Source organism: Octopus bimaculoides, chromosome 7, assembly GCF_001194135.2.
Source record: "Octopus bimaculoides isolate UCB-OBI-ISO-001 chromosome 7, ASM119413v2, whole genome shotgun sequence".
NCBI lineage: Eukaryota > Metazoa > Mollusca > Cephalopoda > Octopoda > Octopodidae > Octopus > Octopus bimaculoides.
In genome coordinates, this window is record NC_068987.1 from 24,396,465 (window position 1) to 24,416,123 (window position 19,659).

General features: G+C 35.1%; 2 protein-coding genes across 4 annotated transcripts in view; one reads left to right on the forward strand and one right to left on the reverse strand.

Moving 5' to 3' along the window:
• Positions 1 to 3,920, forward strand: part of LOC106872826 (zinc finger protein 98) — a 6,402-nt gene extending 2,482 nt beyond the window's left edge. For both annotated transcript variants that reach the window (XM_014919953.2, XM_052969382.1), the window contains exon 2: positions 1,217 to 3,920. In XM_014919953.2, the coding sequence (XP_014775439.1) occupies positions 1,519 to 2,685 (1,167 nt within the window). In that variant the 5' untranslated portion in view covers positions 1,217 to 1,518 and the 3' untranslated portion in view covers positions 2,686 to 3,920. The remainder of the gene's footprint in view (positions 1 to 1,216) is intronic.
• Positions 3,921 to 11,571: 7,651 nt separating this feature from the next.
• LOC128248344 (zinc finger protein 239-like) lies at positions 11,572 to 17,421 on the reverse strand. Of its 2 annotated transcripts, XM_052969384.1 has the most exons (3): positions 17,157 to 17,421; positions 12,996 to 13,196; positions 11,572 to 12,871 (listed from the first exon to the last, which is right to left on the reverse strand). In XM_052969384.1, the coding sequence occupies exon 3, from the start codon at positions 12,804 to 12,806 to the stop codon at positions 11,724 to 11,726; it is 1,083 nt and encodes a 360-aa protein (XP_052825344.1). In that variant the 5' UTR covers positions 12,807 to 12,871; positions 12,996 to 13,196; positions 17,157 to 17,421; the 3' UTR covers positions 11,572 to 11,723. The 2 variants fall into 2 exon arrangements, with proteins under 2 accessions (XP_052825344.1, XP_052825343.1); XM_052969383.1 differs by lacking the exon at positions 17,157 to 17,421 and adding an exon at positions 15,049 to 15,355 and having other exon boundaries at positions 11,572 to 13,196.
• Between the last annotated feature and the right edge of the window lie 2,238 nt (positions 17,422 to 19,659).

The following is a 19,659-nucleotide window of genomic DNA, read 5'->3' on the forward strand; positions in this document are numbered from 1 at the left end:
CGTATTTTTCTACATATTTCGCCCATTTTATGAGAAACAAATATTAATGTTTAATAATTAATGTTATAAAGTTTAATAAGGGGCTCAAATTTCACCCCTCCCCCAATTTTAAATTTTCAACTTTTTCATCCATTTATTTATTTATCTATCTATTTATCCCTAAAATATATTTGTCAACTAAATGTGGCAGTCATATAGAAGACGGTGTTACTGTTGTTTTTAGCTCCAGGAAGACATCCATATCTATCTCTTTATCCACACATCTATATGCTTATTGAATTTAAAATTTTGAAAATGTAGTTTCTTGCATATTCGGAATATCTGTCATCTAAAACATAAGGGAAAAAAAATTTCGAAAACGTTCAAAATTTTAAATGGGGGGGATGTTTTTTTTTTTTTTTTTTTTTTTTGCTTGCATACTCATAATCTCCGACATCTAAAACATAAGAATCAGAAAAATGCATTTTTCAAAGAGAGGAGAGGTACAAAACTGCATTAGCTACCCCCAGATTTCATACAGCTGGATATCATTTCTGTTGCCTGTTTCCAAGCAGTCATATTTCCCCATGGTGAGGCATATTTTTCACGGAAGGCATGAGATGAACTTCACTTGTATGAGAATGATGCTTGTTTACAATCTTATAATCTCAAGAGAAGGGATGATACATAGACACTCACATAAATATGCTACTGGCTTCTTTCAGTTTCCATTCACTTGCCCAAAGGGTTGTGTAATAGAAGTGAATCAAAGATGCCATGCAGTGGGAGTGAACCCAAGACCACGTGGTTATGAAATAGACTTCTTAACCACAGCTATATACTGTTTGCCTTCCTGAATCAATGATTTGATTAAATACAACTGTGAAGTAATCCGTTTTGGATCTATTATAGTGTGGATAATAAGGAAGACGTGAGAACAAGTGATGTAGACTAAGGAGATCAACCAAAGTTTGGAATGAATGTAGTAATCAGCTTTGTATCTATTATGTTGTAGATATGTATTTTTGCTTGCTTAGATCAGGTGGAAGATTAAATTATTTTAGAATGTTTTTAGACCAAACTATAGTGACCTGTAGTCATCTCAGTGTTTTCATGCCAAAATTCACATCATTGTGTCTTTTCCCTTTATATATATGTTTTGACTGTTTCTAGTTATTCCAATAATCTTTATGTTAACACTTCATTGTCCCTAATGTATTATGTCTTTCTATTTCAGGTTATCTGATGATATTGAAATAAAGGAATAACTGTTTAAAACTAAAGATAAGTTAATCAAGCTTGGAATTGAGATTATTTGCAAACATTCTTACTGAGTTGTGTACTGGAAAATTCTAAAATTTAATTGTCTTGGATATCTGGGTATATTTTCTTAACTGGAGCAAGTTTACTGAACCTTTAATCAATGGTTATTAATTACTAGATTCAATCCTAATAATCTACTTGAGATCCTTTCTTATGAACCAAAATATCATCACACTTTGTTAAAGATCATCGTACAGGTAAAATAGATTAATAGATATGGAAAAGAATGTAGAGCCTGAAACTATTGATTCCTCTACTCATGCAGAGGGAAATACAGAAGAGAAATCACATTTATGTGAGTTATGTGAGGAATTATTCACAAGAAAGGATTTAATTCAACATCAACTAATTCACTCAGTCTCAAAGCTGTATAACTGTGAAGTTTGTGGAAAGACGTTCAATAATAGCAGCTTGTTAACTAGCCACAAAGATATCCACACTGGAGAAAAATTATACCAATGTTATATCTGTGATGAAATGTTTTCAACAAAGGACAATTTGTCATCTCACACATGTATTCAAACAGCTGAAAGACCATACCGCTGTGATATCTGTGGTAAAACATTTTCTAGAAGCGGTCAGTTATCTTCCCATAAATTTATTCATTCTGGAGAGAGACCATACCATTGTGATATCTGTGGTCAAACATTTTCTAGAAGCGGACATTTGGTTAACCACAAGCGCATTCACACAGGCGAAAGGCCATACAACTGTGATATTTGTGGTAAAAAATTTTCTAGAATTAGTGAATTATCTTCCCACAAACTTATTCACTCAGGGGAAAAACCCTATAACTGTGATATGTGTGGTAAAAAATTTTCTAGAATTAGTGATTTGTCTTTCCACAAACGTATTCACTTAGGTGAAAGGCAATACCGCTGTCATATCTGTGATAAAATATTTTCTAAAAGTACTGATTTGTCTTCTCATAAACATATTCATTCAGGAGGACGAACATACCACTGTGATATTTGTGATACAACATTCTCTCAAAGTGGTAGTTTATCTCAACATAAGCGCATTCATACAGGAGAGAAGCCATACCAGTGTGATATTTGCAAGAAAAAATTTTCTACTAGCAGTTATTTGTCCACCCACAAACGTACACACACAGGAGAAAAACCTTACCACTGTGATATCTGTGGTAAAACGTTCACTCGAAGTAGTACTTTATACCAACATAAACCTATACATACAGGAGAAAAACCATACCATTGTGATATTTGTGGTAAAAAATTTTCTACAAATCGTAATGTAACTCGACATAAACGTATCCACATTGGGAAAAGACCATACCACTGTGATGTCTGTGATGAAACATTTTCTACAAGAAGTCGCTTGTCTTCCCACATACGTACTCACACAGGAGAAAGATCATTGTAACTCTGTGATAAAACATTTGCTAAAATTGGGGGGGTTTTTTCTTTGCTGATATTTGTTCAGTCAAAAGAAAAACCGTCATAGCACTGTGATATCGTAAAATATTCTTACAAAATGGTACTTTATCGCTACAGAAATATTTTTGTGCTGGCGAAAGACCATATCACTGGGATATCTGTAGTGAACAGGTAATAGAAGTGGTGATTTAACTTATTATCAGTGTAATCGCACAAGAGGTAAATCATGGCTATGTGAGATCTCATCTTTGCCCACTTAATCCTTGGATTGTCTTGACGGCAGAATCCTCAAGCACAGCCGCCATTGGATTCTGTCAGAAGCAGCTGTCTCCAATTGATCCAGTTGTGTCTCCTGCTAGTTGAGTTTGCGCACAAGACCTACCCAACGATTCTTTCCCAAGACATTCTTACCACATGTCTGTAATATCAGAGAAGTAGTGGCTCTATAAGGAACACCACTCTAATCTCTGAGCTATGCACTCTATTGAGTAATGTTACTCCAGAGACTCTTTGGAGGAACCCCAATTCGGCTGCTTGTATTTGCAATCATATTCTTTTGGTCATTACCCAAGATTTATGATCATAGGTAAGAGTTGGCACAAACACCAAATTGAAGATAGCGAGTTTGGCTGTTACACCTACCTCTTTTCTTCTGATGACCGTATGTTGAAGCTAGTGCATTACTGCATCAGCTCCTGCAATTCTTGCATTTAATTCAGCCTCATGCTTTTTATTGCTCATGAACATGGCCTCAAGATTCTTAAATTTTTCCACCTACTTCAGTGGAACCCTACTCATATGCGGAGTGCATTGCACAGGCTTCCTTTAGGAGATAAGTGTATCAATCTTTGCAGCACTGATTTTCATTCCTGTTGAGCAGCACTCGGCAGCAAACATCAAGTGCATGCTGGAGACCACCTTCCAATGAGTTAAGTAGTACCATGTCGTCTGCAAGTTCCAGCCAACTGATCCTATACATCCCCGGTCTGAATGTTACTTCCAACCTCGCTGTGCATGTCAAACCTGTCTGTAAAGATTATGAACAGGAAAGGTGACAGTATGCACTTTGGTGGAGTTCAACACCTATATCGAATGGTTTTAACTTATCACCATTTATCCAAACACAAATACTAGGATATTCATATAGGCTCTATGTGAGATCTATGGTAAATATTTTCTACAGATAACAACATATTTTGTAATAAATAATTTTTTTTTTAATCAATGGTATGACTTTTACTACATTGTTGTTATCATTAAAAATTGTTGTAATATCCATTATTACAACATGATGGTAAGCTATCTGGAGTATCTTCTTTTAAATACACTAAATACTCGGTCACTTGAACATTTTACAGTTACTGCTAAAACATCTGATGACCCTGTCCTCAATTACCATGGCAGTATACATATACTGCCTTTGTCCATCTTTGTACACAGTATCAAATTCCTTCTTATATGGTACTGGGTTATCTTTGTTTCTGCTATTCATTGACACTTTGCATTTTATCATGTTGACTGTTTCAATTTTAGAATCTGAACCCCAATTTTACAAGCATAGTTATTTCTATGTCATAGATAGAACCTGAAATATATCTTTAATATTAACCATCAAAACAAGTTAATGTGAATAGTTTGAGATATGGGTCATAGTGTTATTCGAAAGAAAGGTAAATAGAAAAAGGTGTAACAGACCAAGAAATATGCAGATAACAGATAGATATCAAGGAGTGGATAGTTAAACTAATATCAATGTAAGAATAGACAACCATCTGTACCATCTCATACCTTGAGATGGGACAGAATGGTTATTTATGTTGGTTAATTTATATGACTACATGACACCCACTGAACAATACCATTATGTGACAACACAGCTTTGAGGTTAACCTTACTGGAGACTATAAACAATCTCCATTCGTTAGCCACATGCACGTGTCCTAGGTTTTGCATGAGTGCATTAATATCAGTACAGAAACAAGCATTACTTTCTTGCTTGTAAAAGACAGATAAGCCTTTGTGGCGAGAACAGAAAATGGAAATTTTCGTACCTTGCTGTAAGAGATTCCGTTATTGTAGTTTGGATCCTAAAACTACTGCCTTCTCCTTTGACAATGCTAGGTCTCTTACTAAATTGTTCAAACCTTGATTAAACTAGCCTGGTTTATTTTCCTTAGAATCACCTACGTAGTCTTCATCAATAGGAGAATCAAGAAGTTTATTGTGCAACGTGTCAAATGAAGCATGTGAGAGGGGATCGGGGAGAGGGTTCTCAAAGTCATATGGGACCGGTTATAGAGCCGACTTACAATCTGCATACACAATTTTTGCTTTGGTCTTCTTTGAGAAACCACTAATATTAGTCATGCAAAAGTAAGTTAGAGACATGATTGGTTGGCTCACACCATACCATTGGTACAGCAAAAGGCATTCCCTTGTTTTCCATTCAGCCACAGTGTAAACTCTCAGTAACACACAGTGCAGCATATATGAGGTGCCCACTTCTTGTCTTGGTCCCCAACTTTACACCTGAAATAATATTTATAGGCAATTTTTTATTCGGAGGTAATGTTCCTCTGCTGGTCATGCAGAGCAAATTTTCCACAGACTTAACAAAAGTTGTCTGGATGATTCACACAGCCTCTCCCATTCATGATCTAACACAATGAACAGTTAAAACAGTAATCACGCAGAGCGAGAGACACACATACCGCACATACGTGTGATATGTGTATCTCAAACAACACTGAGAGTTACCAAGAACAAACTGATGTATTTGGCATTGCACACAATACATCAGCACCATCTATTGCTAAACTAAATAATGAACTTTCTAATCTTTTGATCGTTTGTTTTATTGCTGTTATTTCTTTAATTTTAAATTAAGACCACTTTCATTTTAGCAAATTTTATAATAGGCCTATATCTAGCCGAAAGTATAGTTATAATCTTGTGCATGCACATAACTCAAAATCCTGATATGCTAGAACAATTCTGGGTGCAGATTTGGAGTCAGCATCCTTGATTTAGTCTAAAACATTTGATTTTACTCCAGTAGCAAAATCTTTGTTGTCCAGGGTAATGGAGACCAACATAGCCCTCAGGCTAGTTGGATCCTGTCGAACCAACCACTCCAATGCCAGCATAGAACACAGTCGTTAAATTATATATATGAGATTTCTTTCTAATTTGTCAACCAAATACAATTGCAAGGATTATGGCAGAAAACACTTGCCTAAGGTGCCACATAGAAGAACTGAACCCAAAAGCTATGTTGCTGGGAAGCAAACTTCTTAACTACACAGCCAAGCCTGTGCTTCAGTTATCAATAAACAAAGATTGCTCTAGTTGTGGAGCTGGTTTATTTCCATTTAACTAATAAAGTACTGCACTGATATTAAATACAAAATTTGCAAAATTTTTCTCTTGTGAATATTTTGTTATCACACTTTTGACATTTATTTGCAAAAACTGGCAGCAACAGTAGTAATAACATTCATAAAATTTGTAGGTTCAAGAAGTTCAAACAAGAAGAATTTGAGAATATTGCTTAAGTTATTGAAATAGAAAATAATTTTTGTAAGCAACTAAAACAGTTATTTTGTATAGTCCTTGTTCAAATTCAACAACATAAATGATAATTTATATTTTTTTAACTGCACTACAAAAATAAACATGTGAAATTGGCTCATGAAAAATGCCTATTGAACCACTAGGTGTTAATTATATCTCAACCATATGGAAGCTGAACCTGAACATAATTTGTTAGAAGAAATATGCTTAGGTCTTGCATAAATGGTGGTAGGGATGTCCCCTAAAGAGCCAGATGATTAAAAGTGTAACTGAATGTATGAAATAAATAAAAAAGATTTATTACCATAATAGCTAAATTGGCACTTGTATGTACCTTGTCATACAACTATACAGATACTGAATATCTAACAGAGCACGCAAGCTTCATTTCTTTCTAGTCTTTGCATCTACAGCCCAAGTTTCACAACCACATGGCATTGCTGTTCATACACAAATGTCATACAATCTACCTTTCACTCTAAGAGAGAGGTATTCTGTTACCAACAAAGGTAATAGTTCTCTAAATTTTCTTTAATCAATTCTACTTCTAACAACTATACTTTCAGCATACCACCCATCCAACTGATAATTAGGCCTCCTATGTAACAGAAACTATTCACAGCCCCTAACGACCTTCCTGGACATTTCAGAAAATCTTTTTCCTAAGTGCTCTTAACATTTATTGAACCTATGTATCTGTCACAAAATCAACATTCCTGTGATTCCACTCCACCTCTTATGTATTCAATTTGCACTGAAAATACTTAGGAATTTCTACCAACACTCTTCTACATTAAGCACAGCCATTTACCTTAAGGGATTAGTATCCTGTCTGTTTTCTTGTTAACTTTAAGGTCCTATGATTCCAGGCTTTGCTTCCAAACTTGGAATTTCCTTTGATTCTACTAGTTTTGGCTATAAGAACAAGATCATCAACATGGGCAGCCATTCTTAAATTCCTCTGTTATGACCTGGAGGGCCAAGATAAATAGGCTCAGGAAAGAAAAGGAGAACAGCAGTATAATAAACCAGTAGGTAGATCAGAAAATGTGTAGATGATGAGCAGGGTGGGAGAGAAGGCGGTGAGCTGGCAGGAACGTTAGCAGGCCGGGCGAAATGCTTAGCGGTATTTCGTCTGCCGCTACATTCTGAGTTCAAATTCCGCCGCGGTCAACTTTGCCTTTCATCCTTTCGGGGTCGATTAAATAAGTACCAGTTACACACTGGCTCGACTTAATCCATTTGTCTGTCCTTGTTTGTCCCCTCTGTGTGTAGCCCCTTGTGAGCAGTAAAGAAATAAGAGAGAGAAGGCAAAAAAGGATGTCAAAGGTACTTAGAAGTAGCTGTAGTGAATGTGAGACAATGGTGGGTGAGGGTGGCAATGATATATATGCCAGGGTAAAGAAAATGAGAGCAGATAAAAGAGATTGTTAAAGATAAGGTAATGGTACTCCCAAAATATATCTTAAGCAGGCACAGAAAAGGATGACTTATAGAAAATAGGATGGGAAGAGATGGATTTTAAAAGGAAGTAGTTTTGGGGAGATAACTGGTAGTATTGAGGGGATGAGATGAGTGCATATTCTGCTGTCATGATTATAGCAACTGAAGAGTGGAGAGATGGATGTTAGGAAGATGAGGAGTGGAAATAGGCTTGAAAGGGACAGATTAGGTGCAGGACCCATTGATATATATATATATATATATATATATATATATATATATATACATGAGTGAGCAGATTGGTACTTCAAGTTTCAAGCATGATGCTAGTCTTCAGCCATTGGAATTAGAAAAAGATGTTGGATGAGAGTGAGTGTTTACTGGTGGGCATTAGCCTGCAATTGGTCAAGAAAGGTCACATAGTATCACAGTTTGATGTTGGTATTTCAGCAACATTTACTTGAAAACACACATTTGGTGCAGAAGGAAAGTAAGGAGTGGCAGATATGCAAGTATAAAAGTATGTGTGTGTGGCTCCATTCATGTGAGTGTGCATGGGTGTACATTCATGTGCTTAGACATCTTTGTATGTGTGCCTGCATTTATGTGAGTGCATGTGCACACACAAACAGAAACTCTCCTTCATCAACATCTTATTCTAATTCTACTGGCTGAAGATTAGCAAAGAATTTGAATCAAACTGTTTGATCCATACCTATGTGTGTATGTGTTCGAAACGCTTAATTTTAGAATGGGGGCAGCTGATGAAGGAAATGTTCTCTGTGGCCTGTGTGTTTTCTGTGCTCTGTTTATGTTCTCATTTTGCCCACGTTTTCTTGTGACGTCCTGTACCCAGATATGCATCTATATACACATGTAGATGTAGGTATGTACATACATGTATGTATATATGCATATACTCTCATTTTATTTGTATTATTATTATTATATATATATATATATATATATATATATTTGAAGAAAAGCAACAAAAATTCAATAGGTTATAGCAGTACGTACGTTTTGTACAAACTTCATTTATTCATGTAGTGAGAACACTACATAAAATGTGCAATGAAAATGTACTCCTCGGCTGCATAATGGAATTATGCTGAATGTGTCATTTTTTACCCAAGAAGTTGCAAAGCAGATCACCATTTTGGATACCATGTATATGTTAAGCATAGCTTGGAAGAAGGTCTCTAGTCAGGCAATCAAACACTGTTGGACCAAAGCAAGTTTTGTTTCAGCTGAAGAATCAAATGAAGCCATAGATGTTAACAAAGATTTGATCCTGCCTTCACTGCCTACTGGATTGATCAAAAAGCAGTTTGAGAACTGGTTGTCTGTAGATGATGGGGCTGTTGTTGCTCCAGAGATCATCACAGAAGAAGAAAAACTAGATGAGATCATTCGTGGTATTCAGCAATTTGAGAAGGAAACCGAAGATGAAGATGACAATTCTGATGTTCATGTTGATGAAAGAATTCCGGAGCCTCCAACACCAGCTGAAATGAGATGCTATCTCACTCCATTAGAAAGTAGCCTTGAAAGTTTTGATTTCAGTGACGTATCTTTTTAGAACTTTTAAAGAAAAATATCAATGCAGAGTTGCAAACAAAGCGTCCAGCAAAGCAAACAACACTCAACAAATCTTTCTTTCAATGACATTGTTTATGTTTTTATTCAGGTAGTCGCATATGTATGTATTTCAATAAATGTTTAATCATCGGCGAATTTTGTTCTCTCGGTTAATAAATCCAAAATAGGCAGTCCCAAGATGGATTTATAAAGTAGGGTCTACTGTATGTAGTTTATAGATCCAGTATAGGAAGAATCAATAAAAAGTTCTCCATCCAGTGAGGGATAAATATCAATTTAATATACATAATCAATTTAATATACATAATGTGCATTAAATTTATATATATAAATCCAAACTGAGGGAATGGAGCAGGTAAAATCCAGGCTACATATGTTTCCTAGATAGCAGGAAACTTACCACAGACTGCTTGAAGCTTGAAGCTTACTAACTTCCTATATCTAAATCCTTCGATCTTACAATTACACATGTACATATATATCTATTTGATAATCTGCTTGTTCGTTTGCCTGTTATACTTTGGTTAGTTAGAGAAGTGGAGTAAAAATGAGAGAGAGAGAGAGAGGAGGAGAAATGTGAGTAGCGAAGTGTATAATAATACACTGGGGCCAAATGCTTCGCATGGTTAGTTGGAGGGAGAGGAAAAGAGTGAGAGAAAAGTATTAATGATGTGCTGTAGGGTGGGCAGGGAAAGAGAAAGAGAGAAATGTTAAAAACATAAAGTGGGGAATTACATGGTTAAAAAGTTTGTTGAACAGGTAGAGAGAAAGAGAAATATACAGTGCTTAGCAGAGGTAAATTTTAAAATCATATAATATATTATTGTGACTGAAAGTGAAATAACTTAGCAAAATAAAAATTCTTTTTTTAAATAGCTTCTCTTAATCTTTTTCATTCTGTGGAATTTCCACAGATTCCACTAGTATATATATATATATATGGATTTTCAAGCGAGATCGTTGCCAGTGCCCCTGGACTGGCTCTTGTGCGGGTGGCACATAAAATACACCGTTTTGAGCGTGGCTGTTGCCAGTACTGCCTGACTGGCCTTCGTGCCGGTGGCACGTAAAAGCACCCACTACACTCTCTGAGTGGTTGGCATTAGGAAGGGCATCCAGCTGTAGAAACTCTGCCAAATTAGATTGGAGCCTGGTGTCACCTCCTGGTCCACCAGTCCTCAACCCATGGTAGCATGGAAAGCAGACGTTAAACAACGATGATGATGATGACATTATTGTGACTGGAAGTGAAATAACTTCGCAAAATAAAAATTCTTTTTTTAAATAGCTTCTCTTAATCTTTTTCATTCTGTGGAACTTCCACAGATTCCACTAGTATATATATATATATATATATATATATATACATATGAGTGTGTACATGTGTGCCAATGCATGAATCTCTCAAACCTTGAGTCACTCTGTTGCTTCTGCTATATATCAATATATACATATATGTTTAGAGAGGGAGAGAGAATGATGTTGATTATGAATATAAACAATATGATTACGGGAAAATACATCAAGGAAGTAGTATATATTAACTTTGTATTGTAGATCACAATGTATGACGATCATTGTCATCATCATCAAACACCTGTTTTTCATGCTGGCATGGGTTTGACAGGAGCTGGGGAGCCATCCAAACTGCAATTGTCTGTTGTGGCATGGTTTCTATGGTTAGACGCCCTTCCTAATACCAACCACCACACGGAGGGTGCTTCTTACATACCACCAGCATGACTGTGCTTACACAGCACTGGCACCTGTAAAGGACAAGCCTGTATATATGGAAGACTGATTTTACTTAATGAATATTTCTATATAACTCTGAATCATCTAGCTTAATTTCTAATAGACATAGTTGTGTAGTTAAAAATTTCATTTGGCAACCTTCTGGTTTTGATCCCATTGTGCACCATTCTGGTAATGTACTAAAGCTGATATAACTCACAAAAAATTCTTGGAAGCAGTGTCCCAGTACAGCCAGTCCAATAACTCAAACCACTAAAGGAATTCATTATGTTTCTCTGCAAGAAATTCACAGCCAGGTATAAAAATGGTTCCCTAACCTGATCTAGTTGCACACAGAAGTTGACACTAGCAGCAATAAAATGCTCAAGAGATCTGCTGTTTGAAATCTCAGTCATAAAGACATGTAATATGATCTTAGATAAAATGCCCGAATAGAATTAGTGATATTAAAGTGTTGATAATGACAATGATTTTGGTGTAGGAAAATACATAACATTGATATAAATAAACAGATTTATTTATTATAAAATATATTATTACTTTTAAAAAATATGGCACCACATATCATATAGCTTTGGGTTATCTTCAGTGTGGATATGTTGGTATTTAGCTGAATAACTTTTAGAAAATGTTTTCAAAGATATCACAGTGCTACGATGGTCTTTCTCCTGTGTGAATACGTATGTGGGAAGATAAACGACCCCTAGAAGAAAATGTTTCATCACAGATATCACAGTGGTATGGTTTTTCTCCGGTGTGGACACGTTTGTGTCGAGTTAAATTACGATTTGTAGAAAAGGTTTTACTACAAATATCACAATGGTATGGTCTCTCTCCTGTATGAATAGGTTTATGTTGAGATAAACTAGCATTCTGAGTGAACGTTTTACCACAGATATTACAATGGTAGGGTCTTTCTCCTGTGTGTGTACGTTTGTGGGTAGACAAATGACTACTTGTAGAAAATTTTTTATCACAAATATCACACTGGTATGGTTTCTCACCAGTGTGAATACGTTTATGTTTAGATAAACCACTGCTCCGAGAAAATGTTGTATCACAGATATCACAGTGATATGTTCGTCCTCCTGTGTGAATATGTTTATGCAAAGACAAATCAGCACTTTTGGAAAATATCTTACCACAGATATCACAATGGTATGGCCTTCCTCCTGTGTGAATATGCTTGTGGGAAGACAAAGCATCCCTCCTAGAAAATGTTTTACCACAATGAACACACTGGTATGGACTTTCTCCAGTGTGGATACGTTTGTGGTTATTCAAATGACCACTTCTAGAAAATGTTTCACCACAGACTTCACAGTGAAATGGTCTTTCTCCTGTGTGGATAAATTTGTGGAAAGACAACTGACCACTTCTAGAAAATGTTTTACCACAGATATCACATTGATGTGGTCTTTTCCCAATTTGAATACAAACATGGGAAGACAAATGATCTTTTGTAGAAAATGTTTCATCACAGACATAACACTGGTATAGTTTCTCTTCTGTGTGCATTTGTTTGTGGTTTGTTAGTAAACTGTTGCTGCTGAATCTTTTACCACAAACTTCACATTGGTTCAGCTGGGATACTGAGTGGATTAATTTATGTTGAATTAAATTCGTTTTTGTGTATAATTTTCCACATATATCACATGGATGTAATTCCTTTTCTGTATTTTCCTGTGTATCAGTAGATGAATCAACAGTTACTCGTTCTGCTTTCTTAGCCATAATTTTATATTTTAGTCTTTATTTTCCTGTTTGCTGGTATTTCCTAAGCACTGATGATGTTTTGGCTAGTCAGAAAAAAAAACAAAAAAACAACTTCAAATAGTTTTATATAGATAGAATTTTGTAATTAATACCCAACTAAAAGACCATTATAATAGTTCCAATTATCGAATGCTTTGAATATCTTACTGGTTTAATTGTACAGAAAATATTTCTGTAAACATTGGTGTATTTTTGCAAATAATTTCATTTTCAAGGAAATACTGGACCAAGAGTTGTAGTAAGAGGCTGACTTCAGCTTGATGAAATTACATCTAGTCTTCAAAATTTGATTAAGATGTTGATCATTTTCAATGAAATTTTTTTTTCATCACAGTGTCATCAGATAACCTGAAATAAAAAGACAACATAAGACATAAGGATCTACACAATGTTAACATGAACAATATTGGAGAGAGAATGCTTTACTATAAGAGTTAGACAGTAAATGGTTGATGATATTGTGAGGGTGAATGAAGACACACTTGGACACTATGTTGAGCTGTAGAGAATAGCTATAGTTATATATTCTACCTATTACAAGCAAATAAAAATGCATATCTACACTGGTAGATGCACAATATGGTACTATGCTGAGTCCAACTTTAGTTCTCTCTTTATCCAGATGTATCTCAATCAATTCCTGAAGATAAAATTTGTCTTATATCAGACCTAACCTTTTACTTGTTTCAGTCATTGGATTGTGGCCATGCTGGGCATTGCCGTGAAGGTTTTCTAGTTGAATGAATTGACCCCATTACTTTTTTTCTAAGCTTGGTACTTATGCTGTCAGTCTTATGCAAAACTGCTAAGTTATACAGATATAAACAAACTAACACCAGATGTCAAGTGGTGCAGGGGAAAAACACAAAGAAAACACATATATTATATTCAGACAGGAACTGAAAGAAGCTTATCATATATAATATATATATATATGATGAGCTTCCTTCAGTTTCCATCAATCAAATCCACTCACAAGTCTTTGGTTGGCTATAGAAGACACTTACCCAAGGTGCCATGCAGTGGAACTGACCCAGAAGTATGTAGTTGGCAAATAAGCTTACCAAATAACCACCTCTGTACCTTTATGAGTTCAAACATGAAAATGTGATACTATATTTACCAACTATTAAAGTCTTGTCACAGAATTCTATGAAAAACTGTTCACATCTTATTCAATACTTTCATTTAAAAGTATTGAATAATTAAAGTATCATCCAACTGCATTTCAACACTATACTAACCTAGCTCATCATCAATGTGATAACTTCTATGATAGCTTATCTCCAAAATACTAACACCATTGAATACCATCCACACAGAATCGACACCAATAAGCCCTTCACAAGAGATCACAAGTATTTCAACTATCTATAACATCAATTGTATTATTTCTGCATTACTATTAACCTCATTACATTCGCAAGACGGGGTTCTAGATATGACATTATGTACTTGCTGAAACTCAATTACATTATCCCAATCGATATTATTGCATTGAGTCAAAAGTTTATTCAACTTACAACAAAAGCAGCATTCAAAATAGTTGTACTGTCTGAAGCCATCTTTGTGCTAGTTCTTTGATCCTATGCTAATACCAGTTCCTACCCTTTGAGGTGAAGTAATTCTTCACCGAAGCTTCCACCTTGTTTGATGAGCACAGGAAGTGAGCAATAGATCAGAACAAGTAATAATCTGATGGAGATATTTTTCCACAATCCTATCATGCATAAGCAGTGGTTAAGCAAAGGTCAGCTCCTGGAACCTATTGCCAAACACAGGCGTTTTGAACAGTTGATGCCAACCTGTACTCTGAATAACTGGAGTCATTGTGTGGAAAAATACCTGGCATTGGTTAACAGAAAGCGAGCTCTTCTGCAGCAACACCTCGTATCGCTGGAAAAACCCCAAATAAACTCCAGGAACTTGAACGCGCTGAACTGATGCCACACCCAGCATATAGTCCGGATTATCATTTTCAGTGAAGGAATCCTCTTCGAAGGATCTAAGAACTGGCAGAAAAGTGGCTTCAGACGGTGCAACGCAATGGCCTCTACTTTGAATGTTAGGTTGCTTTTGTTGTAACTTGATGGATAAAGCAAACAAGTTACCAAAACATTGCAAAACTCATGACTCAACACAATAATTGTCAATATGAAATCCAAAGGTGAAATTAAAAACAAATATTAAAGACGTTTACACGAGCATATTTGATAACGGCGGCCTTGGTACTCGTCTGGTACTTTATTTTATCGACTCCAGAAGAATGAATGACAACGTTGACTTCGATGGGATTTCAGTTCTGAACGCAATCTTTACTTTCCAATGATTATGCAATCCTTAATGACTAGAAATATATAGTAATAAATGCCTTGGCGCTTCTTTAGAAGCGCACCTCTCCAAGAAAATGACGCCTAATTTATTAAAAAATTACGAAAATGGGAAATATATCCAAAATGAATGAAGTATGCATAAAATTAGGAAGATTCATCAATTTTTAAATATTCTATACTAAAAAATAAAACACGGAAAACAGGCATTAGCGAATATAAACAAACCTGTCAGACGATGTATCAGATATTATTAATGATACGAGAGGCCCCACAATAACGTTTGCCAATTCTTGATAATTTTTAATCAGATTTTTCACTGCGCACACTGTTTAGGGTTAGGTGGTGTGGACTTGCTTTACCTTCGCCCATTTTATAATGTGATATTTCCCGTTCAGGCACAAAATTTGACATAATAGTATATATTAATTATAAACTGACTTTTAAGAAAAAAGATTGTGAAACGGTCTTCTTACAATTCGCAGACGATATTGTCGGGTCCCTTGTATCATTAATAATATCTGACTGGTAAAAGTAAGTTATCGTCCATGTTTGTTTATATTCGCGAGTGCCCGTTTTCCGTATATTATTTTTTAGTATAAAATATTTAAAAATAGATGAATCTTCCAATTTTTTTGTATGCTTCATTTATTTTGGATATATTTACCATTTTCGTAACTTTTTTTAACAAGTAATCGTCATTTTCTTGGAGAGGTGCACTTCCAAAGAAGTGCCAAAGTCTTAGAAGCATTTAAATGAGAAAAAAAAACTGGCAAGACTCTCTTTGGTACCCCCCCCCCACACCAAACCAACCTTTAAAAACTTTTTTTTCTACACAAACCCCCGTTTCGGATACGGAGAATACGAATCTGCAAAAAAATTGGCAAAAATCGGCATTTTGAAATTAACTCCCACCCCCACTAAATTCTTCATTTAAAACTTTTTTCAGAATTTTTTTTCAAAATATGCGGAAAAATAGAGATTATGATTCTGAAGAAAAATTAAATTTCCAAAAATTTTTCTGGCTAGATGAGAGGGTTAGGATTTTATGGTTGTGGTTAGGGTTTTAGGGTATAGGGTTAGGGTTGCGGTTTTAGGGTTAAGATTACGGAAAAAAGTGAAAAAAAAATTTAAAAAATGAAGAAATAGGGGGGGGAATTTCAAAATTTTGGCAATTTTCCGGAAACTCTGTATCCGAAAAGGTGGGTTTTGGGCAAAAAAAAAAAATAAATAAAAGATTTTAAAAACAATAATTTGCGATTAAATGGGGGGAGGGGGAGTCTTTCCAGAAAATTTTCACTTTCTGCAATTAGTATCGTTTCTTAAAAGTCAACCTCTTCTATTCATATCTTGTCAAGCAAATAAGTGACTTTTCTTAAAGTGTATAAATCAAGCACTTTATAGCGATTTACGTTGTTTAACATTTTATCATGTGACTATTAAAATAATCCATTAAAACAAAAAGAAATTTTTTTCTGTTAAAATAAAAATCAGTAACAGATGCGCTGCATTAACCATTCTTTCTTTGCAAAGTATGCGAGTAACCAGCGCTCAAAAGTCATATTGACCGCCTGAGCAAATGCACACAATTTTTAAGTGTGTATTTTTATGATCTTATTAATGAGATCATACGATGCGTTTCTTCAATGAAAGATTTGATAGCATCTTGAAAAACCTTATGCGTGTGTGCGCACACGCTCACAGCTGAGCAGGAACATTGGAGTAGGCAATTCGCAGAGGAATACAAAATAATTACATGGGACATTAAAGAATAACAGAGATCAAAAATAATAGAGAGGGTCAAAGAATATGAAAATATAAAATACATTTCCTGTCAACTTGATTAACTACATAGTTGCTGTGAAGAGCTAAATAAAAGCGGGATCTTGCAGGGAACAAAGCGTAGGTGAAGAAGTAATGTAAATAATTAGAGATTTTGTATAAAAGAATGTGTAAAACCTATATGAATGATACTTACATAACAATGTAGATAAAATAATAAGAGATGTACTGAAGCAGTAAGACTTGAAATTGATGGGGACATCGATAAATTGAGCGGAACTTTCACCTACTTCTTATAGTATATCTCTATTTTATTCTCGTGATTGATGAATGATCTCTTAAGTAAATTATACAAGTTAATTCATCATCACTGACACTGTAAATATATGTAAACAAAAAAAGAATACATCTATAATGTTTATAGGTTTAGCGAGTGATATACCGGAAGTATAATTTAGAAGAACGTACCTCTAATCACTAAAGAGCTCAGTTACCCCGTGAATTAATTTGGGTTTTTTAATTTCGGAGATATACGAATGAATATAAACTCAGTTTGTTTGTATATAGATATAATGCAATGGTAATTAAAATGGTTTTCTTTTGCATACTTCATGGGCGCAAATACATGACAAATGAGTATTAGGGTTCTTACGAGCTAAGTCATTTTTGTTTTGTACCATAAACCGCTACTCGTTAGCATGTCAACCCGGCAATGTTCCATAATTCAGAGTTTATATAAAGATCTTTATCCGTTACAGGAAAAAACCCCCCAAAAAAACCGCAGCCTGCTGGGTGTTAACAACTGTGTAGAAAACGAGGGGCTAATGCAGTTTCGCACCTCTCCTTGGAAAATGCTCTTTTTTGAAAATAATTTCGGATGTGTATATTTTAGATGTCGGAGATTACTAATATGCAATAGAAGACAAATTTTAAACCCCACCACCACTACTCCCCATTTAAAACTGAACTTTTTCAAAAGTTTTTTTCCCCTATATTTTAGATGACGGAGATTCCGAATATGCAAGAAACCACGTTTTCAAAATTTTAAATTCAATAAGCATATATATGTGTGTATAAAGAGATAGATATGAATGTCTTCCTGGGGCTAAAAACAACAGTAACACCGTCTTCTATAGGACTGCCACATTTAGTTGACAAATATATTTTATGAATAAACGGAGAGGGATAAATAGATAGACAAATAAATAAATGGATAAAAAAGTTCAAAATTTAAAATTGGGGGAGAGGGTGTAATTTGAGCCCCTTATTAAACTTAGAAGCTGAATCCTCTCACCACTCTCACTTTCTTTACTCTGGAATATTACCATATCTCTCTATATATACTACTATGAGATCGTGTACACACATACAGGCCGAAATTAACTCTTTCTTCCTCGCATGCTTTTCCATTTACTAATTATACATACCAACCCGTCGTGGTTTTATATATATACAAAGTAACAGTAAATAAATATCTCTTTACAACTTCAATCGCCGTCCATCTTTCACATCTTACAACATGCCATTGCAATAAATCTTTACCGTTACACCAGTACAAATGGGACAGGTCATACAATAGGAGAAACCAAGTTGTTTCCAAACCCTATGACATACCCATGTACTTCGAACAATCTATAATTTCAATGGATTGAAATGAATTTAAAGGAAAAAGAAACCTTACAAAAACTTAAAAAGAAGAAACAAAACTTCTTTTTTGAGCTACTTATCACATTTACTTTTACAATACAAGTTCGTGTATGAAATTAATCTTTTTTCTACTTCAATTATTACGTTTTTTTTCTCTTATAAAATACACACCTACAGGAGGAGTATATATATATATATATATATATATATATATATATAGGAATCTTGCAGGCGTGAAGTGGATTCGATCCACTATACCCAAATTTGAATTAACACTGCGTCAGAACTTTTCCCGCGGTGGAACAACGGTTTTGATCTGACAGCAGTTAGATATGTCCCAGACGCCTTTAGCTAGGCCGAAGCGGTGTCTCCACCACTTGACCCTTTCTGACCTCTTCTACTCCATAAAATCTACAATAGAGATAACAAGACCGCCAGCTAAATCCTTTGCACTCACTATTCTTCTAGATAGCTATAAAAACAGGAGACCCCAAGCCAAAAGTTCAGTGGTCACTTGGCGACAACAGAGCGAAGCAACTCGTAACAAGTTAGGGAATAGACATCTACAGATATAGATTCAAGCAGGCAGCCCCTAAAAGACAAACGGCCAGAGGGAGAAAGAAGTTTACTGTCAGCCACTGTGAGACAACGTCGCACACCTTATAACTAATACGAGCTCGCATCCTTTTCTCTTTAACACTACCATCTCTCTCTATATATAAATACTACTATGAGAAAGTGTACATACCTATACAGGCCAAAAATTCTTTACCTTGCATGCTTTACGTACAAACTGTTATACGATTACACTAACCTACCCGTCGTAGTATGGCAACTATCAAAGTAACGGTAAATAAAATATTTCTATAAAAATGTTGATCATCTTCATCGTTCATCTTATAACCTGTACAATTGGTAAATAATACTTATCGTTACAATGGGTGACACATCAACTACACAACACAAAAACTTAAAGCCGTTACATATATATACATATATATATACACACACACATATATATATATATATATATATATATATATATATATATA